Source organism: Corvus cornix, chromosome 1, assembly GCF_000738735.6.
Source record: "Corvus cornix cornix isolate S_Up_H32 chromosome 1, ASM73873v5, whole genome shotgun sequence".
Classification (NCBI taxonomy): Eukaryota; Metazoa; Chordata; class Aves; order Passeriformes; family Corvidae; genus Corvus; species Corvus cornix.
Window position 1 is genome coordinate 15021256 of NC_046332.1, and position 24108 is coordinate 15045363.

General features: G+C 41.1%; 3 protein-coding genes across 14 annotated transcripts in view; 2 read left to right on the forward strand and 1 right to left on the reverse strand.

Annotated features, from left to right (window-relative positions):
* Positions 1-17529, forward strand: part of JAM2 (junctional adhesion molecule 2) — a 50754-nt gene extending 33225 nt beyond the window's left edge. For 3 of the 6 annotated variants that reach the window (XM_010395737.3, XM_039556722.1, XM_039556699.1), the window contains exons 2-9: positions 193-258; positions 2979-3092; positions 4636-4788; positions 6534-6739; positions 8939-9041; positions 10481-10588; positions 11552-11567; positions 12329-13301. In XM_010395737.3, the coding sequence (XP_010394039.1) occupies positions 193-258; positions 2979-3092; positions 4636-4788; positions 6534-6739; positions 8939-9041; positions 10481-10588; positions 11552-11567; positions 12329-12617 (1055 nt within the window). In that variant the 3' untranslated portion in view covers positions 12618-13301. Of the gene's footprint in view, positions 1-192; positions 259-2978; positions 3093-4635; positions 4789-6533; positions 6740-8938; positions 9042-10480; positions 10589-11423; positions 11568-12328; positions 13302-13329; positions 14252-15045 lie in introns of those variants that run through there. The other 3 variants (XM_010395738.3, XM_010395739.3, XR_002044716.2) reach the window with 3 other exon arrangements.
* Positions 17530-18132: 603 nt separating this feature from the next.
* Positions 18133-22222, reverse strand: ATP5PF (ATP synthase peripheral stalk subunit F6). Of its 5 annotated transcripts, none has more exons than XM_039556735.1 (4): positions 22118-22222; positions 21361-21540; positions 19917-20041; positions 18133-18261 (listed from the first exon to the last, which is right to left on the reverse strand). In XM_039556735.1, the coding sequence occupies exons 2-4, from the start codon at positions 21528-21530 to the stop codon at positions 18233-18235; spliced, it is 324 nt and encodes a 107-aa protein (XP_039412669.1). In that variant the 5' UTR covers positions 21531-21540; positions 22118-22222; the 3' UTR covers positions 18133-18232. The 5 variants fall into 5 exon arrangements, with proteins under 5 accessions (XP_039412669.1, XP_039412662.1, XP_039412684.1 ...); XM_039556728.1 differs by having other exon boundaries at positions 22112-22211; XM_039556750.1 differs by having other exon boundaries at positions 22161-22180.
* A 109-nt stretch (positions 22223-22331) lies between these two features.
* The window catches only part of GABPA (GA binding protein transcription factor subunit alpha), a 33695-nt gene continuing 31918 nt past the window's right edge, over positions 22332-24108 (forward strand). For 2 of the 3 annotated variants that reach the window (XM_039556682.1, XM_039556676.1), the window contains exon 1: positions 22336-22501. The gene's annotated coding sequence lies outside the window, so the exon portion shown is untranslated. Of the gene's footprint in view, positions 22502-24108 lie in introns of all 3 variants that reach the window. The other variant, XM_039556687.1, reaches the window with a different exon arrangement.

Sequence of the window (24108 nt, forward strand, 5' to 3'; positions counted from 1 at the left end):
TTAATTGTTCAAGGCCAGTCCTGGTCTAGCTCTTAGTTTGTACTCTTTCTAGTAGGCAATTTCTAACTTGTACAGTGTGGGAAAGTCTCAAAAATACTGCTTGTAGCTGCTAAACCATGACACTGCTGAAGGACATATGAAATCACAATGTTTATTGCTGAATTTTTTTTTTTTTTTGCTGTCCCCTTGCAGATCCTGATGTGTCTGGAATCTCCATTGAAACAGATAACAAAAACGTAAAAGCAGAGGAGTTTAAGGGTACGGTATGGGCATTGGTGTGATAATTTTTAACATATACACAATACATGTAAACTATGTATACAGAGGCTGTGCCAGTATTGAGGTTGTCTTCCTCTTTCCTGAGGGGTCTTGTGCCTGCTCTCTCCACTGACTCTGTGTTATCTTTGTCTTGTCTCCATTTTCTCTTACTCAAGGTGGGGTTGAACTAGGTGCTTCCCAGAGATCCTTTTCAACCTCACCTGTTCTATGGTTCTATGACTTGTTTGTCAGTTCTGTAACTTCTGCCTAGTTTCCTTCCGCACAAAATTATGGGAGCTGATGGAAAGGAGAAATACCATTATATTAAATATCTTACAAGAGAGAAAAGTGAGGGACTAGGAGAATAGTTAAAAGTTAGCTAATTACAAGTAACAATAATTTAATGTCTGTTTTTACTTGTCAGTAGCTATAATGGCTATTTACATAATTATATATGTATGTATCATATATAAAATAGCAAATTACTTCAAATAATGGGGTAGAGAACTTACAGAGGCAAAGAAAAAAACCTGTTTGACAGGTAGATGAGAAAGGGGTGTAGTGTAGTGTGAGGTTTGTGGGTTATGTGGGTTTGTTTTTTGAATTTGGTTGGAGTGGAGAGAGGTGGGAATTTGGGATTGAAAAAACTGTTCTCTGAGCTTTAAACCTTACTCAGCTTCTTGAGGTAATAAATATTTTAATGGTCTCTAAAGCTGTCATCTGGACTTCTGTTAAGTATTCTTCTCTTGACAGAATACATTTAGAGCTCAAGGCAGGCAAAAGCAGAGAGAAACGCTTCAGGTAATATTAAAGCTTGATTAGGTTCTGTCTTTTTATATGGTATATGGCTTGCATTTTGTTCTTTTGTTATTTGTACATTGAATGAAATCAGTTTAGCACAGCCCAGATGCCAAGACAAGTTCTCCATGTGTAGCAGCACTAAGGGATGGTAGGGCTGATAGACATAGTTATTCCACTGAGTGCAGCATTTTCCTTTTCCCCTCTAATTCCTGTTACTGTAGAGGAGGATGGTCAGGCACTGGGACAGGCTGCCCAGGGAAGTGGTCATGGCACCAAACCTGACAGAGCTCAAGGAGCATCTAGGTGACACTCCCAGTCATGGTTTAGTTTTAGGTAGTTCTGCAAGGAGCAGGAAGTCAGGCTCACTGATCCTTAGGGTTCCTTCCAACTTGAGATATTCTATAATTTTATCACCAATGATAGCCTCCAGATCAGATATAAATCCAAATTAAACATTGTGCAGATCTCTCCAAAATTCCAGAGGTCTTTTGCAGGCCTAGCAGTACCAGTGCTGATGCACAGCATCCTGTGGGCCTACCTTAATGCAAGTCAAGTACACCTGCTCTGGAAAATACCTCTCCCTGACTCCATTACTATAGGAAAAAGTGGGAGAGGGGAGCTATAACTAAGGAGGATTTTATTATGTTGTCTGTTCTGTGCACGCTCCCTTTCTTCCATCTATTCCTTTTCTTCGAATAAGATTAGTGGGTGGGCATCAGTGCTTGGGTTTTTTCTGAAACAAAAACACATGGCATGCAAGAAAGGGGCAGCTCATTCGAGACTTGTTCAGCTGAGAACACTTCAGCTGAGCTGTCTCTGTGTCAGCTAATAGACACCAGCTCATTAGACCAGCCAACTGTCACAAGGCCAGTAGCAAAAGCAAGCTGAGCTTGAATGATGTTCTTTCTTTGTTAGAAGGATACAAAAACAAAATGGAAAGGAAACTAGCAAATCTTAAGACTCAGGAAGCCTCCACCCATCCACTCAACCTGAAGTCAGGAACCTCAGACTTCCTGAGTGCACAGCATGTTTTTTGAAGTGGCCAGTGCATGTGTAACATGTTTCTGGCAAGGAATGCCCTCCTGCCTCTTTTTCTTCCAAGTCTGGACATTTTTTCCCCCTGTGAGATATCACCAAGGCTACCAGCCTGGCTTTTTGTTTCTTTTCAGAGCAGACCTAGGAAATCAGACTCTGAAGGGCAAGTGAGTAGATCTGTCAGTAGCTCTTAATTGCCTTCCAGCCTCATTTGCTGAGACCGTAAAGGGGGATGATGGTTGATTATGTTTTAGCAGTGCATGTTTGTGTCATGAAAGCTAGACAGGCCTTGCCAAAACTATAAAGGCTTTTGCTCTTTGATACTGTGGCCTGTATTGGAAAATTAGTAGCTTACAGGTAGCAAGGTCTATATTGTGCTTGTTTCTTTAGCCATCTTACTAGAATGTTTTCCATTCCAGTCCAATTAAGTTATACATTAAAACATAAAAACTAGTGATACTGAATTCAGAATGGTAATTCACAAAATATTGTTAATAACAGGGTCGGGGTCCCTTTTTAAGGGGTGCTCAAAAATGTTTAAACTAAAATGAGGGTAGTAATAAAGAAGGTAATTGATGAACTAGATATTCCCATGTTGGATGGGGAAAGTAATAAACCCTATCCAGCATGGGGATATCTAGTCCCCAGCATCTGAAGTTTGATCCAAAGGCCACTTAAGTATAGGAAAATTACTGGTTTCTTTTTCCCCACTGTGTTTGTGTAAATCTGGAGAAGCATCCCTTTGAGAAGTAGATCTGGCCATTGCTGACTGCACAAGTTCTTTTGAAGGGGGAACATGAATTTCATGGAGCCTGAATGTGTACCAACACAATACTAAAATCTCTAATTTTGTCTTTTGTCTTTATTTTTTTTCCTCCCTCTAGAGGCTATTCTTAGTTGCAAACACAAATTTTCAAAAGGGATGAGTTTAAGAATAGAGTGGAAGAAAATCCAGTCTCAAGGAGTCTCATTTGTCTACTACAATAGTGAATTTACAGGTACAGTACTACAAGCAGATGGATGGCTTAACATGTCATTCTCTAGCGTAGCTATTGACTTTTTCTTGGGGAACAACACCAGGAAAATGACTGAAGAAGGCTCTTGACTGTTCATATAGAAGACCTATCTTTTTGAGAAGAAGAATTCTTCTCTGGGGAAAAAAAGGCATTTCTTTAGAAAATCGTCGATTATGAGTTACCTTTTTAATGAAGTTAAATATAATAAAACTCAAGACTAAGAAAAATCGCACTGCAGATTCCTTGGGATTTTTCAACAATGAAATTGCATGCAGATGTAAACTCCCCTAAACTACTGCAGGCTCTGCACTCCTACCCTAAAAAGAGGTTTCTGAAGCCTCCTGTAAAGCAGGAGGCTTAGATATGAATAATGCAGCATTTTTTATATACATAAAATATAAACGCAGCTGTATATTTTAAATTATTTGTATTCTTTTCAGAAGTAGAATTTCTCTTTGTATGTTCTGAAAAGAACTTAGCTTTGTGTGTTAAAGAAAATACGGGTCTCTGTTACACTGTACACAATAAATGAAGGTTGAGAAGTGAAATAAAAGCACAGAAATTTTGTTAGTTTGTAGAACTTGCAGATGTGCTGACCTTGTTGATGAACTTGGTTTTTTTCTGCATACATTTAATATAGAGAAACACTGGAACTCATGGTTCTGTGTGTGCATGTAACTTGAATTTCATAATAAGCTGTAGAATAAAAAAACCCCCAAATTTATTGTAAGAAGTCTGATGGCACCTTGCTAAATCCATTAAGTTTTTCTTGCCAAGTTAAAGTGTCAAATACTCTGCTGTGGTCTCACTCACAACTTTTTCTTTAAGGTAATTAAGTTAGTGATTGCCATGTCTCCAGTGGAAAGTGATGTCTTTCAGTCACCTCATTATTGCTACACATATTTTCTTGAAATACCTGCAGAAAAGTGCATTCCATCTTCCAACTGGATAATGTATGGCCGATGGAGGTTTTTTAATTGAGGGTGATTATTTGGAGTAAATGGAAGGTTCATACTGTCTTGGGAAAGGGATTACATATTGCTATTTGCTGATAGGTAACTAACACTGAACAAATGAGCAATAGTTTAATGTACAATATGACCTAAGTAAATTAAATTTATAATAATTTAATTATTATATTAAATTATTGTATTAAATATTACATAAATAAATTGTATGTGATTTCAGAATAAGCCAACGAGCCATAGATATTTGCTTTCAGACTGAAAGAGGGGAAATCTAGGTTAGATTTACAGAGGAAATATACACAGGAAATTCTTCCCTGTGAGGGTGGTGAGGCACTTGCACAGGTTGCCCAGAGGAACTGTGGCTGCCCCATCCCTGGAAGTGTTCCACACTAGGTTGGATGGGGCTTGGAACAACCTGGTCTAGTGGAAAGTATCCTTGCCCATGGCAGTGGGGGTGGAATGAGATGATCTTAAGGTCCCTTCCACTCCAAACCATTCTATCATTCTATGATTCTATAAACAAAGAGCAAAAACCTCTCTGACTGTTCTCCCTAAAGGTGATCTTCGAGGCCGAGCAGAGATGCTGAATACAGGAATCCGAATTAGGAATGTGACTAGAAGGGATTCTGGGACCTACCGCTGTGAAATCAGTGCCAAGAGTGAAGAAGGACAACGCCTGGGAGAGGCTACTATTACTCTCACAGTATTGGGTACAAGCTTTATTACTTAGGCTTCTTCAAAGAAACTGGATGATGGGGTGTTGGGGTGTTGAAGGTAGGGTTGTCCACACAGTGTGTGGCTGCTAGGCTTTTGGGTCTTCTTCGGGATGGGTTTATAAACACACTTGCACATGAACATTCTACAACATCACAAAATAGCTTGGCAAAAGTCACGCTTGCATTAGAAAGGGACATAACTAGGGTTTTGTTACAAAAAAGTAAGTTTCAGTTCTCAAAACTGAAATTGCTCAGTGACTGAGAATCTGGATAAGACGATCACAGTGTTTGGCACTGGAAAGTCAGCATCTGTCAACACTTATCAAATATTTATAAGCAGAAGTTCATTCCAGTATGCTACAGTTTCCTCCTGGTTTTGGAAGGAGAGAGTCTTTGTGCAATGACAGCCAGACAGCTGGCAATCTGTGGACTTTATTTACAGGAGAGATGGTGGTGCCTGCTGGAGGGCAGTTGTTCTTTGTTGGTCTTTGTCTTCTTAGCCAGTTAGGGAACAGATGGAAAAGTGAATACTGAGCACATTGTTCTCACATTGGGTTAGGTATTTGTCCCACTGGATGAGTGGTAGAGGCCAATAGTTTTCCTTTTTCACTACAAGGGGCAAAAGAAAATACTTGCTTTTGTAGATTCTATATTTGTCCTATTAAAAATAATAGATCTTTTAAAATTGTGTATAAAGTCTCTTAAGTTCTTCATAAAGGATGATAAATGCATGAACTTCTGATTAACACCAACGAGGTAACCCCACTTAATCCTTTTTTCTTCTACTTTCTCAACAGCTTTCCTGTTTTAAATGTGGCTTCTCAATTTAAAGTTGAAATCTTCAGGGCCAAAGGAGAAAGGGAAATGTGTTGTTTACAAACCTTTTTGAAAGTTAATGTGAATTAGTGTTGCACTTGGTTTTCTTTATTTCTGCTTTTTGTCTTAAAATCAACCAAGAAAAAACTATCAATACTTGTTAAGGTGTCAGTTGTTCTTTTAATGTTCCATGGATGCCTTCACACCATTATTTGTCTTCTACATAATGTTAAGTACCAAAAAATAAAAAATTAAGTTTCTTTTCTGTTCGCATATTAAAAATCAAAAAAGAGACGTTCATCTTGATAGGAGAAGGAACAAACAGTTCTCCTGCATCTCTGTGGGGGAATGTTTGTTTTTAATTTAAACTGGAATGTAGTAACCCATTGGTTTTGGTCATCAGACTGGGGTTTACAAAGTGCTTATGATGACTGCCAGTCAGTTAATCTGACAATCACTTCTCAAAAGTCGACTCCTTTTAATACAAAAACTCTTTTTCCTCTTCCTCCCTTCAGTTTTTAAATACTAGGGCAGGGAAGGAGGCAATTGCTGGACTACAGATTCCCTGAGTTATCCCATCTCTCTCTGTGAACAAGAGGTTCCATACAAGAAACAAAGTGAAACGAACTCTCTGGGGTTGGATGAAAGTGCACAGATTGGAGACAGGATGACACAGCATATGGTGGGGGGAGGCTGGCAGTAAGCACCTCTTCCATTTTTAGCAACTCATACATTTTACTGTGCTCTCAGGAGCACGATTCTGCCTTCTAACCCTTCTCCTGCACCTCATTTCTATGATGTGGTAGTTATCAAATGTGCACAAGTGCTCACCTCCTCACTATGACTGTCAGCCTGTTGTCATGTGGACAGTACATGTATATATGTAAAAGTGCATGTGTAACAAGTGCAATTTCACTGTCCAGTTGCTCCGACTACTCCAATGTGTGACGTACCCAGCTCCGCAATGACGGGAACAGTCGTGCAGCTGAGCTGTAAGGAAACGGAGGGCTCCCCTCCGTCTGAGTACCAGTGGTACAAGAATGGTGTTGCCTTGCTGGAGAAGACAGGAACAGGCAGTGCTAGAGCAGCAAACATAACTTACACCATGAATAAAAAGTCTGGCACTCTGGTAAGTATAATAACCAACTCTGTCTTAGATAGCTATCAAGGAGACCAAATTTACTGTTCAGTGCAATGATGCACAGGGGTCTTAATCCAAAAACTCACAAGGTCTTTGTTGGAGGTCAGTGTCATGCCGAAATATGTGCTGAGAAATGTAGAAGGTAGTTTCTGCCTCAAACCAGTGACAAGCCACTGACACTGAGTGATCCACACAAATTGGGTGAGGTGCAAGGCTGCAGTAGTGGTAACTGAGAATCTAGAAATACATGACAAATTTTACCTTGTCAGTTGGTAAACTAGTGCCAGGTAAGCATGAGGTCTTGGCATGGAAACGGAGCTATATGTAACAGAACCTTAAAATTTGGAATAGTACCTTCACACACTTCAGGGGGAGTGCACCACTCAGGGCAGTACAGAATCTCTGCAATCCAGTGCAATTTATAAGTTCCCATCCAGGACCTGTGAAGTCAGTGGGAATGAGTTGGGACTATAAGTAAGCTTAGTAGGTTCTTTGTTTTAGTTGTAGTTTGCTTAGTGGGCTGTGGTGTTGGGTTTTTTTACTTCAGAACTGGCTGTCTCTCTCTCATTCTTCCCCCACTAGCTGATCCTTTGAAAAAACTTGAGGCTACTTACAGTGCTGAGATTTTTCAGAAGCATAGAGTTGTTCTAAGACTACCCTACTCTTGTGCAAAATCGGATGTGGAAACTGAAGTATGACTAAGCATTCAGATGTTCTGAGGATCCTTCAGCACACCATGGAAATCAGGTGGACTACTCAAACTTACTAATCATTTCTGAAAATATTGATTAATGGCATACATTAAAAAGAACAGGTAACAAGTCTAATGATTTAAAAAATAGAGACAAACACTGGAATTTACATGAGGTCAGTCTCTGTCATCTCTTTGTTATGGATCAAGTGAGAGCTTTAGACAAGCCCTGCCTTAGGCTTAGATTTTTGGCAGTAGCTCTACTTAGGTGACCTGCACTTAAATCGCTCTGGCTCACAGGTTCTTAAGAATGGACAATTAGGTGTATTATAAAATTAGTTACTTATTGAATAGACAGAAGGTAACAGACAAGAGGCCTTAGACAGTTACTTATTACACAGTATAAAACAAAAGAACTACTAGTAGATTACATAAAACAGTGCATGACATTAAGGTATCTATATTATAGCTAGAAAAGAAAGAGTACAGATTAGGAGTCAATGTAACTTAACACCAAGTTGCCAGTAGTGTACACAGAGTCCTTCCACTCAACCCCTGAGAGAGTAACCACAAAGCAGCATCCTGACTTTGGGGAGAAGACCCCATACATTTCCAGGGAATGTGCAGAGGATTTCTGCTTTGTGAAAATACAGTGTAGCTTTTATAATTTGTAAAGTGAGGTGTCTGTCAGTCAGAAATTCCAGCTTGTCTTTCCACATCTGCTTCCACAGCAAGATGTTTACTGTCAGCTGAAAGCATCAATGCCGTGGCGATGAAATAATTCACTACAAGGCAAACTGTCCTGACTGAGTTACTTCACCAAGGCTCATGTGAGGCTCATGTGAGAGCAAGATGCCCTGAGTTATTGCACCAGCTAACAAGCAACAGATAAGCTCTTCTGTGGCAGGAGGAGATGTCCTGCTACAGTCTCACTTCCTCATTTTCATTTTTACAGTAGTAGTAGTATTTGATAGTGTGGTTTAGCATTCCTCTGCTGGAAGAAGACATAAAGTGCGTTTTTGAAGGGTTGAGAACCACTCAAACAACTCTTTACTTCTGAAAAATTTCAGCCAACAATGCGTCATAAGTAGTATGTGTCAAGTTTTTTGAAGGATCAATTAATGGGGTTGTTGTTTTGATAAAATGAACTAACTGTTTGATTTCAGGTATTCTGAAATTAGAGCATATCTAAAAAAGTGGATATTATTGGAAAGTTCTGATTCACTGAAAAAGAATTTCCTTGTAGATACACTCCACTTAATTAAATGTCCATCTAAAGGAACCTCTTAGGCAACAAGCAGAAGTTGAAGGACCAGGGAATGTGACTAGAGAGCTGTTACAAGGTTGAGATGGACCAGAATTTCTTACTTGCCTTCAGGGTTTTTTTGGGTTTTATTTGTTTAAAACTACAAATTCACACACTGACATGTCAAAATTTCTATCCTACAGGATTTTTTTTCCTGTTCTGATAATGGTTTTGGACTCTTTCTTAACAGCTGTTTAATACAGTTACAAAGAATGACACTGGAGAGTATTTCTGTGAAGCCTCCAATGGGATTGGATTATCTCAGAAATGCTCAGTGAAGCGAATGCAAGTTGGTATGTGTTAAAGAAAATAAGGGTGGAAAATAGTCTTGCAGTAGGATTTATGTAATTGCATGGTGCAACTGAGAAGCTAAGACCAGATTGAATTAAATCTTTTTATTTGGCTATGGCATTTGGGGGGAGGAGAAATAAAAAGTTCCTTATCACAGTAATTAGCTTTTAGATTGCCAAACACTAACTTCACAGAAAAGCATCAGCCATATGAGAACATTAATATTTCCAAATGCTTTTTTTGTGGAAGGCTTACAGGAAGAGTGTGCCAGTCCACTGGGGTGTTTCCTTTATATAAAGCCTCCCTTTTGGGATTCTTTCATGGGAGAACTTAATTGGAACAGTCTGTAATATCCCAAAATGCATGAAGGTTTTTGCAAAATATACAGCTGGTTCTTGGAGATATTATAGAAAAGCAAATGGTAACAAATCCTAATAATTACTGCAGAGAAGATCCTGTCCAAGTGTTCTGTAAAGCAGTACATGGAACTGCAAAGTTTCATATGGTGCTTTCTTGGAACTTAGCTGAAAATCAGTGTCATGGCTTTTAATGCATTCCTGGTGGATTATGAGCAATTGTTCCTCAAGCTACTGAGATAGAAGCGCTCTGTGAAAATACACACTGAGTCCTAAATTACTATCAGCCTAAATTGTACAAAAATTGATATGTTTTGGGGTAAAAATCTCAACCATATCTTAACATATGCCTAAAGTTGGAATCCAAATAAGTAATTGGAAACATAACAAAAACCTATGAAAATGTTTCTGCTTGTTGATGTTTTTGGTTTTCCTAAAATGGATGATTGTCTGAAGCTCTTAGTGATTATATGAGGATATGGGCATGGTCTTTGTCATGGTTGAACTCAAGCCATCACCTTCAAAATAAAAATGGATGTTTCAGTAGCCTGGTGTAGAGTTTAACTTCAGGCAACTCTGCTTTATTGTGTTGTATTTTAAAAGCCTTGTTATTTAAAAACTAAAAGTAATTCTGTTTTAAACAACTCATTTGAAGAGTTCTTTAGAAGCGGAACCCAACCGTCATCAGCTGTTTCAGTTGTGTTAAGCAAATTAACTATATGAAAAAACTTGCTTTAAGACTTATAAAGATTTCAAGGTATTTTCCCTCAGAGAGATATGACTTGGGTAATACTTACCTGGGGTAGATATGATGAGGAGTATGTATCCCTTGATCCTTCTTACTCTTTCCTTACTTTTGACCCAAACTAAGCAGTTGATATGTACCAAGCACTTCTGTTAAAGTGGCTGTGACGCAGTAGTGCTTTTTTACTGATTAAATACATCTAAGTATTACTAATTAACTTACGCATCTTGGGCCAAAGACCACCTATAGATACAAAAGATGTCTGTGGTAATTAGGGAAAAGTCCAGCCAGTGGAAATTTTTACAATTTAGAACATTTGACTTCTGTTTTATAATTACAGATGACCTTAACGTAAGTGGTATCATTGCGGCTGTAGTATTTGTGGCTCTGGTGATGGTACTGTGTGGCCTTGGAGTATTCTATGCCCAAAAAAAGGGCTACTTTGCAAGTAAGTAGAATAAAATCACTCCTTCCTTGTGTCAAAAACTGTCTGTGTTTAGCAGAGTTTCCATGACACACACTCTTGCCTAGAGAAGCTGTAGATGCCCCGTCCCTGGAAGTGTTCAAGGACAGGTTGGAGGGAGTCCTGAACAACCTGATCTAGTGGAAGGTGTCCCTGCTTACACAGGGAGTTGGAACTAGATGATCTTTAAGGTCCCTTCCAACCCAAACCACTCCATAATTTTATAATTCTGATGACATGTCCTCTTTTCCATGAAGGTTCTAACTCTGTGGTACTAAAGCTGGAGAGCATTAAAATAGCAGCGTTTTGTGCAGACATTTTTATTCTGCTAACATCTACTGCAAAAGGTACTTTGAAAATGACATGGAGATGTTTGTGCAGTTGCTTAAGGCTACCAAACAACCACCTCGAGAAAGCAACGAGCCAGACCCTGGTTCCTGGAACCTTTCCACCCTAGTTTTGATAAGGAATGCCTAAGAAAGGCAACATAAAAATACGCCAGTTTTAGTCTACAACACCTGACCAGCTGAGGTCTGATGAAAGGGAAACTAAATTAACTGTCTTCTCCTCTGGGTCATGGAAAATGTTTGCTTTTAGGGATTACTGCAAAAAGCTTGACACCCAGCAACCCTCTCTGTAGCCTTTACATCGGTACCTGTAGGGTTGAGCACAGCAACAATGAATGCCAAACATCAGGGTCTGAAAAGGTCAGCTGCCTGAAAGTATCAGAGGCTACAGAGCTGCACGTTAGAGTTGGAGCTTCATTTACCCTTGAAAGCAACCTAATCTTTCTTCTTCTTAAACTCACTGGACCAAAAAGAGACAATTGGTTCAGAAACTCCTTCTAGAAACTGAAGAGCTGAATACTCTAGGAATAACTATTTCAAAGAACTTTAAATCAGCTAAGGAAACTGTTCTTGTACTAATTCTTTTTTCTTTCTTTTTCAGAGGAAAGCTCTTCCCAGTAAGTATCTTGATGCAAGTAGTACATAAATCACTGCAAACTTCATTTACATTTCAGATGATTTAGTAACCGTAATGATTTTTACAGCCTTTCTAACATGATTCTTGTGCAATAGCTTTCTTGACACTGAGATAAACCTGATCCTACACAACAGCTGTTTTCCTTATTAGAAACCAGTGTCCTGGTCAGAAAGTGAATCATTACATTACTGTGGTAAATATGCAGAGATGTGTCTTTTTACATAGTTACAGCTTACACTTCTAACTCAGCCATAGGTATTCATGTGTCTCCTCTTCAAACTAGACAAAAGACAATCCGAACCAAATTGAACTGCTCTCATATCCATATCTACAGGTTATTTCAGGAAGTGTTTTGTAAAAATATGACTGGTGCAAACTTTCTGACAATGCCTGGTCTACTCCTTTGATATGGATTTATTTCGCTCAAATTTCTTAGTAGCAAGTCAGAGTTCCTCAAGCTGTTTTAGTTCTGGCCATGAGCTAGACAAAAAGTGTAACTGGACGACTTGAAAAGACAAGCTAAAGAAGGTGATTGGCAGTGGTTTATAAGATAATGACTGATACCTAAAAGCATTCAATGGATTTATTATTGTAACTTTTTTCTAAGAGGTGGGGGGAAAAACACTGGAGGATTGCTGGAAATCTGGAAAAATGCATTCATATATAAGGTTCCCAAAGTGACAAACCCAACACCAGAAAAGTCACTATTTAACCTGTATTCCTTTCCTGCTTTGTTAACAGAAAGAAGACGAACTATCAATCTACAAGTGAAAAGGCAAGTCTTTTGTGTTCAGTAGTATGTTTTAAAAGCTTTAGATATCTTCAGATATCCTTAAATATCCTTAGATGTGTAATGTCTTTGCACACATACACAATTCCTCACTCCTGCCATGCTGTACCTGTCACCAGTACCTGGAGATACTTCATCTCTGTCTGCATTTACAGCTTCCTGTTGCACAGTCTCAAGTGCCACACAACTACAGCACTTTGCTCCATACTTTGCATCTTCTTGTACATATTGATTAACTAACTGAGACACAGTCCAAGACAGCAGTGAGTGAAAGATTGGCCCTAACTCTTCTAAGAATAATGTGTGTCAAAAGACTTGACTAAATATGGAAGCTGAATTTACTGCTTCCACCCCCACTTCCTTGAGTGGGCCCAAGGGCTTTAACTACACATACATTGTTCCAGCTTTTCAGATTGGTGCAAAAGGAATGGAGCTCTAAGTAAAACTTCAACTAGGACTGACTTAATATTACTCTCTACAGTTAAAGGACATTAGGAGTTTAAGTAGCGTTAGTAATACTAATGTAACCTTAAAAGATCCCTGAACACCACCCATTTCCTTAATTGAAACAAAACATACTAAATTGCATGAGCTTATTCCTTGACCTAGTATGTATATAAGAAACTTACTGAGACCAACTATCTGTTTGCTCTGAGTGAGAAGGATAAAGCTTTGAAGAGCTATGGTATCTATTTATTGGTGTTAATGAACTTAAAAATCAGATTCTGAACAGAGATGTTTGATACTTGTCTTTATGAATAGGTTACTACTTCTGTGTAGAGTGCATTTTGTAGACCTCCCATCCCAGAAAAGAATAAACATTAACTAATAGTGCATCGGACACATTTCTTGTCAATCTTGATGCCTTTGTTTCTTCTGAAATGTACACTAAATATTAACCTGATTAAAATCTTTGAATTATTATTTATGTAACCTTGTTTGTTTCATTTAGGATTTCAAGCATACCAAGTCCTTTGTTATTTAGAAGATTTCAGCCTCTGTGAGGGATATCAAATGACTACTTGTTATACAAAAGTATCAAAGTGTCCTGGTTTCAGCTGGGATAATTTTCTTCATAGTAGCTGTGTTTTGGATTTAACATGAGAATAAAGTTGATAACACACTGATGTTTTAGTTGCTGCTGAGTAGTGCTTATTCCAAGTCAAGGAATCCTCAGATTCCCATGGTCTTCCAGTGAGGAGGTGCAAAAGAAGCAGGGACAGAGCACAGCTGGGACAGCTGATCTGAGCTGTTCAAACAGATATTCATAGAATCATAGAATAAGCTGAGTTGGAAGGGACCCATCAGGATCATGAAGTCCAACTCCTGGCCCTGCATAGGACACCCCAAGAATCCCACCATGTGCCTGAGAACGTTGTCTAAACCCTTCTTGAACCCAAACAGGCTTGGTGCTTGGTGACCACCTCCACACCAGAACATCATGCCCAGTATTTAAACTGGGGAAATTGGCCAGGGGAAGCCGACTGCTGCTGGGGGACAGGCTGAGCAGTGGTCAGTGGGTGGTGAGAAACTGTTGTGCTGTTGACTTTCTTGGGCTTTACTCCTCTCTCTCCTTTTCATTACAATTAATATTAATTGTTGTTGTTATTATTATCATTAGTATTATTAGTATTCTATTTTACTTTGTTTCAATTATTAAACTATTGTTCTCTCAACCCACCAGTTTTACTTTATTTTCCCAGTTCTCCCACTGGGGCTGAGACAGGGGCAGTGAGCAAGCAGCCACGTGGGCCTGAGCTGCTGGCTGAGGTTAAACCCCAACAGTCCTCTTTGGCACCCAACATGGGACTCAAAAGGTTGCGATAAAACCAGATCTGACTAGAGCATATTAAAAAAAATTTGTTATAAGCCTTCATTGTATTGGTTTAATGGTTGCTGGTCACCATATTGATTCATTTGCTCTAGGCCTGTGTTGTTCTCTGTTGTACTGGCTTGTGATATGATAGAATGGCTGGTCATAAGCCTGCATGGGGTGTCCCTGCCGTCCTTTGGGAGCCACCTGGTGGAAACAATCCACAGTTACATCTACTGCCTTTTACCCTCAGAGAGCCAACCCACAGGAAAAACACCTTCCTTCCCCTCCAGGATGATTACAGTAGCATTTGAGAATTTTAAGGACTTTGCATATCTTGTCACTACCCTTGAAACCAACCTGGTCCTTTCGGTAGCAACCAGTATGTTGTTGCGTATGGTTCAGGCCTTCTTTAGATTGAAGAAATGATCTGTGGCTGCCAAAACCCCATCAACATGTACTGTGCCTACACAAACTTCAGGGACAGGCCAACAAGAGGCAACCACTCAATCCTTACTGCTGAGTGAGCTGAGGGATATACATAAATATTTCAGCTGCTGTCCTGATGAGCACATTACCACCTAGTTGCTCTGATGCTGGGATTAACAGGGCTAGTGGATTGGAATTAGAAGGTAGGAATCACTTTCTAGGAAAGCAGGCATTGACAAGGTGATTGCATAAGGGATGCAAGTCCTCAGCCTCTGGAAGTGACTCCTGTCAAGCATGAAGGAAAGGTATCCTTACAAGAAAGATGTTACATGTCACCATGCAAGTGGAAAGATATCCAAAGCCTGAGAGAATTAGCTGTGCTAGAGATTATTTATTTTGACCTGGACAATACACGGTTTCCCACAGATCAGACCAATTCCTCTGCACACGACCCATGTGGTGGAAGTTTGTAAAGTGTACCAAGAGCACACACCAACCCACTGGCAACATTAATCTGGAAAGACACCACACCACCATCTGTCGATGCAGTGGATTGCCATCTCCAGGTATATGAAGACAACCTCTTTTCCTCTCTCATCTCATCTGTGGAGAAACTATCAGATAAACTGTCCCAGGAGTTTCAGTGGTTCAAAGAGGGTATGTCCATCTGTATGGACCCACCTCTATGGACTCATGCTAATGACAGTAAGCATTGGCTCAAGAAAGAGGACATGGAAGGTACACACTATGGGATACCCTGGGGGTTTAGCTGGGAGACCACAGAGGGGCCATGAAGAATTGGGATGGCAGACCTACCTTGACCCTAGAGACATGGGTACATGGATTGTGAGGAGAACAGTCCCAAGTGGGGGTTCTTCCAGAAGAGCTGCTACTCCCATCTCCAGTGGATGGTTTCCCAGGCAGAGTGGAAGGGCTGAATTTACTCCTGATCCTATAGAAAGAAATTCTAATCCATTTCTTCAAAAAGTAAGCTCTCTTAGATGCAGTGGGTTTTTAGAGAATGCATATTCCAAACTACAGTCTGATTGTAAGCCCTCTTTATCAAGTCACTCAGAAGAATGATTTCACATGGGGCCCTGAGCAACACCAAGCCTTTGAACAAATTAAGCTAGAAATACTTGGAAAACACTCACAGATGCTTGGGCAAAAGAACGTGGCATTAAGTGGGTATATTGTATTATGCACCAGCTGAGAAAACCAAATGATCCAATGGACTGTTAGACTACACTGAGAGCAATGGGCAGGGGGACCTTCAAACATTGGGATGCACATTGGCAAAGGCCACCTGGTGAGTCAGCACTGGAAGATCTGCCAAGTGGGCTGGCCCTGCCCAATCAAAACTTTTACTGTAGAAGGGAATAAAGTTCCTGTAGTGCACATGAAAAATGTGCTGCAGAAAACAGTTGGGATTATTCCTGCCTTGGGCAAAGGCAAACTCATCTGTAGTACTGTTTTTGCTCAAGGACCTGGGCACACTTGGTAAGGCAGGAGGATGGGCAAGTCTGCTTTGTGCGTTGAGTGGATTTGATTGAATAGCCAGTGAATTGTGTGATGTTAATTGCTGTATAATGCTGTATATTAGCACTTCTATGTCAGCTGCATGACCACCACCGTACTGGGCACCTCATGCCTGTCTCCACCCCTCCAGCTTTGGGGATCTGAACCCAACTTCCCTTAAACTGCCACGCTGAGAATGAACTTTGATGTAACCAGGCAAACAGAACAGTGATGGAATTAGAACTGGCTTCAACATGCAACAGTCCAACACCAAACACCCTCTTTCCTGCCCTGAAAGACTGTTTATGACATTCTTAAGTCATGGACTAAATGAACTCAGTAGACTTCTATAGGGATTGTCTATAGATTAAGGAACTCTGTGTGCGTCCATAAAAAGACGGGAAAAGTGGTGGTGTATTGGAAAGCATGGGACCTGGCATGACATAAATAGTATGGAATAAGCAGCTGATAGATACTTTTCTGGTTTCAGCTGGGAGTTAATTTTCTTCCTAGTAGCTGGTACAGAGCTGTTTTTCTGAATTAGTATGAAAATAATGTAACACACTGATGTTTCAGTTGTTGTTCAGCAGTCCTTACTCTGAGTCAAAGATTTTTCAGTGTGCAATGCTCTACCAGTGAGGTGCTCAAGCCATGAGGGAACAGGGCCAGGACCCTGACCTGAACTGGCCAGAGAGATATAGAACATCATGCCCAGTATATAAACTGGGGGGAAGTTGGCTGGGGGACGGGCTGGGCATCAGTCAGCAAGTGGTGATGAGCACTTGTGCCATGCATCAGTTATGCTTCTCAGGTTTTCTCTCTCTCTTTTTCCCTTATTACTACTTTGGTTCAATTATTTAACTGCTTTATCTCAACCAGTGAATTTTGTTTCCAATTCCCTTCCCTACAGTAGGGGGAGGAGACAGGGAGTGAGCCAGTGGCTGTCTTAGTTGCCAGCTGGGATTAAACCACAACACCAAGGGATCTTTTGACCTCTGCTCTGTAAATATTGTTTCCATGTATTACATGCTGAAACTGCCAATACTTAGTCAACCTAGCTGTAATGGAATTTCAAAAAAAACATAAACCCCAAAAAAATTAACTTGCATATTCAATTTAGTTCTGTGTGAAGGCTTCTCATTTTGTTCATATGTACATGCAGCAATACAAAATTCACTCTTGCAGCTTGGAACAATCTATTCAAATAACTTTCATAGATGACCTCACTACTTGTGTCTCAACCATTGTCAAGAGCTCAATTTCTCCTGCAATTCTGATTTACTAGGACTTTGAAATTGTGTTAGATTTGCCAAAATCGCCTCTAAGTGTGTAGTTGTGCAGAAGTAAACTCACTATGCTGACAAAATAAATCTTCCTGTAACTAAAACTCAAGCAGTGTTTTAGTGTCTAATGTGGAAGTCCCTCTCTCTGTAGGCTGCATATGTAATTTCATTCTGAAGAAAAATCATGCCAGTACAATTCAAACGGTAGTATGTAGGCTCTTAACTGTTGATGTGTTTATGTAATTTTTCAGGTAATAATTATTACAAATAAATAGGTCCTCAGAAGCTGAAGTGTTCGTGTCAATAGTTCAGTCACAGAGATTCACACCTTACAACCTCATTAGCAGATTTCAGTTTCTTCTGGAAGATTAACACTTCATCACCTTTGTGTTCATTGATGCAGTGTAGAATTAAGGCATTTGTGCCTATGCTTTTGGCTGTGCAGCTCCATCACTACTGTAGGGCTTTGCTACAGACTTAAGGTTCATGGTGGTTTTTTTCTGCAGAAGCTTTTTGGATAAACTCAACAGAACAAGTAGTTGCTTCCTGGTGTATCATTATGAGTGTTAGAATATCTCAGCATTAAAACATAGCTCACAAAGGAGTTTTGCAGTTAACATTGAGCAGAACTACTCAGCTCCCGCTGTCATGTAAGAGTTGATGATCACAGCTAGGTATGCTCACCATGCAGTTAAGAGCTTCTTCACACCACTGAAATCAAACTGAAGCACTACATTTATTAAATTACAACTGATGCCATATTCAGCAACTCCATGGCTGTACACTGCTGTTCGGTGTACAAGCTGCAGAGATCACTTTGGAGTCTCCTCAAACTTGGGCTCTACAGGAAAAATGGGAAAAAGAGAAAATTCCTATTAGTCTCTTTTTATTCCGTCCTCAAACACCACAATTAATTTGTAATTTGAAGAAAGCTAACCATTATGTTGGCAAGCTAAAGCAGTACGTTGCAGTCTACATCCCCACTTACTGATTAAATGTGGGCAGCAGTAAAGAGTAGCTATGCTGGAGGCAGGTCTTTTCCACCTTGCAAGAGTTATGTATGAAGGCTAAGCCTCAGTAACATTCTGCCACAACAGCTTTTAACAACATCTGGGATAGGGGAGAAGACAGCAGGGAAACTGAAGAAGTCAACCAGAATGCTACTGGACGAGTATTTCCAACATAGCTCTGATACAAGAACAAGTAACCAAGCTCTTCTCTCCCTTTGATTAGTGTATTCTCCATGTACATTAACAGAGAGGAGCACACAATTTCAACTCCAGTCAGCAAGATACTCTCTCAAGATACATGCAAACACTGACCAAGGAGTTCTTGATGTCAAAGGTACAGGATCACAAAGGTTAGGGTTTTGGGCACCTGGGTTACTAATGCCTGCTCTCTTTAATACAAAGTCTAAGGGGCAAGGGTCAGCTTATAGTAAGCATCGCTAAGGTAAAAAAATTTAACTTCCTACCATATAATTACTCAGATTTGAAACCTTATTTAAATTAGATCAAGGACAGACAACAATGGTAAAAGAACATAGTTGTGCCTGTCTTTGTTCTGTTCCCATGGTCACACAAATCCTTTTTCCTTACAAAAACAAGTGGAATTTTAATATGCATAGTTTCACATATGACACAGAAATAAAACTGAATATAGAGAAACTACATCCCTAAAATTGTGGAAAAATAAAAAAGAAAAACCATGGATTCATAGATTCTACTTTACAGGTACTCTGTTTTATCTGCACCAGTAAAAACTTGACACCAGCTTTACCCAACTGAAATACTACCAAAACCCAAAACGTTTTTGGGTGTGTTCCTAGTCTAAATTAGAAGTCCCAGACAGTCTGGTCAGAATCACAAGTCACTGACTATGGTGGCTTGGCCTTGGATGGCTGCCAGATACCCACCAAGCCTTATGCTGTCTGCCTTTTCCCTTCCATGCAAAAACAAACTTAGACCACTTAAACAGAAGTCATACCTAAATAGCTGAAGAAAAAAGTTTAATATAATTTAGCCACAAAATATTTTTAAGTAAGAAAGTTAAGTCCTATGTTCATTTTCTGAAATCAGTGGCTTTCTGGAGGAGCCTACAAAATCAAAGAAGTCACAGTTTGGATGATGTAAGACTAACTGATATTCACATTACAGTCTGCTGATCTTTATGACAAGATGAGAAAAATACAGGCCCTAGGCTATTTCTATTTGAGCTCTTTCTTTAGGGTCTCTGAAGGACAATTAACATAGCCTGACCTGACTGCAAGTTTTGTTAATCATCAGTGTAAGGAAAACCACGTCTCTGCTAGAAAAGGCAAATAATCAAAATAGGAGGCACAGGGAATCAGATGTGAACTGTGCAAAAGCGTAAGATTCCCAGAGGGCATTTTACATTAAATTAATGGTACAAATAGAAACTAAAGGGGAATTAAGAAAACCTGTGAGTGAACATGTATCTACTTGCAATTAGAATTCAGTAAGATTGTTAACTCACCCTCAAATTTGAATTCTGGAAACTTGGTGAGATCTCCCTCACCATATGCCCGTTGGAGTCTTGCAAGGGATTCATTCATGTCTTTTTGAAAGTCGGGTCCTGCATCAACAGGCCCTCCAGCTTGCCTAGAAAACATTAAAAATTGTGATTAACAACTCACTTCTAACATTTCACATGGAAAATTCGACATTTTCAAGCCCACTTATGCATTAAAACCTTTTCAACAACGAACCAAAGGAAATAATTTAAAATATTTCCAAACTCAAGCTATAACACCTTAGGGCCTCCTTACCTTACAAATAAACAAGATTCTCAGAGTAAAGTAAAGGTTTTCTACTATCAGCAATGAAGATCCAACTATCAGGGATGAAAATCCAAGCCTTTTGTGACAAAAGGTGGTCTTATGAAGCAATAAAACTACAGTGATGAACATGCAGGCTCTCAGGGCTTTTAGTTTTGTTTGCTCCAGGTGTGAATTCCTAACAAAATTGTGATTTGCACCTCTTCTATCTCTAAAATAGTTATCTCAGTTAGTAAAGCTTAACTGTTCTTACCAATAGAACATGTTTTGAAAGCTAAAGAAGCAAAAAACCCCCACCACAACCAGAACTTCTTGGGATACAAATATCAGATAACTAAAGTAGCAACTCTTTAGATTGCCAGCACTTAGTTGTACCAGCACATGATCCATGCTTGTAACTGGTAAAACCAGCAAATATCTGCCTCCCTACACAGATGGGTTCCTAAGTAAAGATACACATATCTTCCACCAGTAGAGCTAAGAAGTGTCTTAATTCCTTCCCAGGAATAGTTCCCAAGAATAAATTACACAGAATTACTATAGTTCTATGTAGTTACTATATAGAACTATAGTTTTAGTTTCCTGGTCAGTAGTTCATTCAAACATTACAAGAATCTAAGATTCCAATTGAAGGAACTGCGTATTAACTGCAGATGAACCATCCGCGATTCTCGATTACTTTTGAAGGTTATTTCCATTCAGCTTCTGGAAACAAGACTACAGAGTAACTGTTTTCCCCAACAAAAAAGCCAACAAAAAAGAAAAATAGGGTTTGTTTAGCTTTTTCCCCCCATTTATGGAGCGTGTAGGTGGGTAAAAATTAACATACCAATACATTCATGCGGTGTGCAAGAGACCTTAACTGAGTGCCTTAATTGCCCAAGAAGAATGACATCATATTTTTCCTTTTTTAAGGGAAAAAAATTGGTATTTTCTATTAGATATGCTAGAACAAGCCTTCACACTAGTGAAACCATCACTAAGTGTTGCAGGAAAACGCACCTTAAATATTTAGAGACCAGCCTACAAAACTATCAAATTGTCAAAAATCAAACACTCATGTTTGATACTTTTATGTCAAAATCAACAGGTTTTCCCCCTTTTGCCATCAGCTCCCTCCTTAAGACAATTTCCTTTACTTACTTGCTCTTTGTGTTATACTCTCTGATCTTGTCCAAGAAGAGCTTCTGAACCGGGTCGAGCTCTTTTGTCTTGTTGAAGACTATCGCAGAGAGCCCAATGTTCCTGCGCAGGTGAACAGACACAGCGGAGTGGAAAAGGGAGGAAAGCCGCAAGATCTGCCGCAGGATCATGATGGCACTGCTGCTTTAACCATTAAAAAAACCACCAAAACAGGAATAAAGAATTAGTCACAGGGATATAAATGCATTTTAAAAGCACGAAAAAATAGCTTGGAGCAGAAACCAGAAAAGTATTCAAAGGATATTTTCTATATTAAGACATTATTAAAATAAATGCATGAAGAAGAAAGAAAAATGTACTTTGGACTTGAACTTTAAAGCAGAAAGGTATTCAAAGGTTATTTAAAACAGCATGGGGCGATGGGGAGGAATTCCAGCAGCCACTGAACCCGAGGACACCCTGACCCCACGGGCACAGCTCCGCAACCCGTTCGGTACGGAACCGCGACCGAACAACCCAGACAAACCTGGAATTCCGCTCTCCGCGTTGTTTAAGTAGAAAAAACGTGACACTTTCAAACCAGCAAAGCTCCCCAGTCACCTTGGCCGAACCACCGCCTCCGCTCGACCCCACCCACCGTCCTCGCGGTGCACACCGGGAACCAACCCCCACCCCCGCTCACACCCGGGGTTCTCCCATCCCCATCCCCATCCCCATCCCCGCACACCGCCTGGCCCCGCTCGGCGCCCACCGGGACCTGGGGTAGCGCGGGGAGAGCCCCGGGAGAGCCCAGAACGCACTGTGCCCGCACAGAGCCACTTCAAAGTAACGGGAAGGGGCTCGGGGCCTTCCGGAGCCGCGTGAGCCGCTGGGAGCTGTAGTTCCCACGCGGGGGCCGCCGGGAACTGTAGTTCCCGCGCGGGGCTCGCCGGGAGCCGTAGTTCGCGCGGAGGTGCGGTGGTGTCGCGCGTTTTCCCTGCGGTGGGCCCGCGCGCCGCCCCGATTCTGGCGCAGCTCGCTCCCGGACCCGCTCCCGAAGCCGGTCCTGGACCCGGAGCCGCGGGACTTCCCGGACGCGGACGGACGGCGGGACGTGCCGGTGCGGTGGGCGGACGAACGGACGGACGGACAGTGGCGGCGGGTGAGCGCGGCCCGGCCCGGCCCGGCCCGTGTTTTGTTTCCGTTTCTTCCCCGGCGGCTCCGCGATCCCATTTCCGTTTCGGGTTCAAACAACGACACGGAGGCGCCGCGGGAAGCGGGGCCCATGGGGAGGTGGCGCCTCGGCGGTCGCGGGGAAGGGCCCTCGGGCTCAAGGACCGAGTGCTCCCACCGCGGGGCTCGCGAGGCCTCCCCGGTGCCTGAAAACTTATTCCCGCTCGTAAAAACCTTGTTTTGGGTGAAAATGTAACAGGATGTGGCGTCTTGTGGTTCTCCCCTTGCACTGGGGAGAAGCCCGTCGAGTGATGTGTCCAGTTCTGGGCCCCTCTCTCCGAGAAGGACATAGAGGGGCTGGAGCGAGTCGACAGAAAGGCAGCGGAGCTGCTGGGAAAGGGTCTGGAGCACAAGTCTGATGAGGAGGAGCTGGGGGACTCATCCTGGGGAAGAGGAGGCCCGGGGGGCGGGGGAGAATCCTATTGCTGTTTACAATTCCCTGATAGAAGGTTGCAGCCAGGTGAGGGTCGGCTCTGCTCCTCGACAAACCAGTAAAAAGAGTCTTAACCTGTGCCGGGGAGGTTTAGGTTGGACACTAAGAGGAATTTATGCACTGGAGGGTGATTAGACATTGGAACAAGCAGAACAGGCCGCCCAGGGAGGTGGTGGGATCACCATCCCTAGAGATGTTAAAGGAAATAGTGGATGTGGCACTTAGTACCATGGTCTAGTTGACATGGTGGTGTTCAGTCATGATGATCTCAAAAGTCTTTTCCAACCTAATTCATTCCATGATCTTGCATTGTTTCTTTCTAATGTTCAGCCAGGCACATGCTGCACAGCCACAGCTCCCAGTTTCCCTTTATTTTCTCCCTTCTGGCTGTTGATAAGGAAGTTAAACATATCAAATCTGGTGTGATTTTCCCCCACCCTGTTCAGTGCTCCACTATCTCCGTCGTAAAACTGAACTGGCTGATGAGTTGTAAAAGCTGATCTGTAAAGGACAGGCTGTTTGCTTTGTTACCTGCTTTGTAATTTGGATAATTTGGATTTGCTTTATAATTTGGATAATACGGATGGATGAGAACCATGTGCTGCACACAGCAGAGCTTCTCTGGGGCACAGATAACTCCAGTGACTGGACTTCAGCATCAGCTGATAAGGTGTATGGGTTCCAGAACTGGACCCCATTTCACAATTACCTGGTGGGATAGCAAACATAATTCTATTCAGAGAGTTTGTGCCCGTATCACGGTGGGCTCATTCCTCACTTAACTCCTTGTGTTCTAGGAAAATGATAGATCTTAAACAGAACAAAGGGACTTTTACAGTCTCCTGACTGTAAAAGATGCTGGAGTAGCACTGGGCTGTCATACAAGGGAGAAAGGCTCTGCTGACAGATGCCTTCTCATATGTTAGTGGAGGTCAGATTTCTTCTTGGCTAACAGGTAAATCTTAGGGCTTGTTAGGTTGAAGGAAAAAGTGGAAACAAGCAGAAATCAGTAGGCTGAACCTTCCAGGAATCAACCACAGTTTTATATGCTCCTTTGAACAAATGCTGCTGTTGTAGTGTTCCTGCCACATGACCCCTCCAGG

Bases quoted from the DNA above. Each gene is read 5' to 3' on its own strand.
- ATP5PF (XM_039556735.1), bottom strand. From the start codon at position 21,530: ATGATCCTGCGGCAGATCTTGCGGCTTTCCTCCCTTTTCCACTCCGCT. The intron at 20,042-21,360 runs GTAAGTAAAGGA...AATGTTTTCTAG, and splicing joins GAGTATAACACAAAGAGCAA to GCAAGCTGGAGGGCCTGTTG. The intron at 18,262-19,916 runs GTGAGTTAACAA...TTTTTCCTGTAG, and splicing joins TCCAGAATTCAAATTTGAGG to AGCCCAAGTTTGAGGAGACT.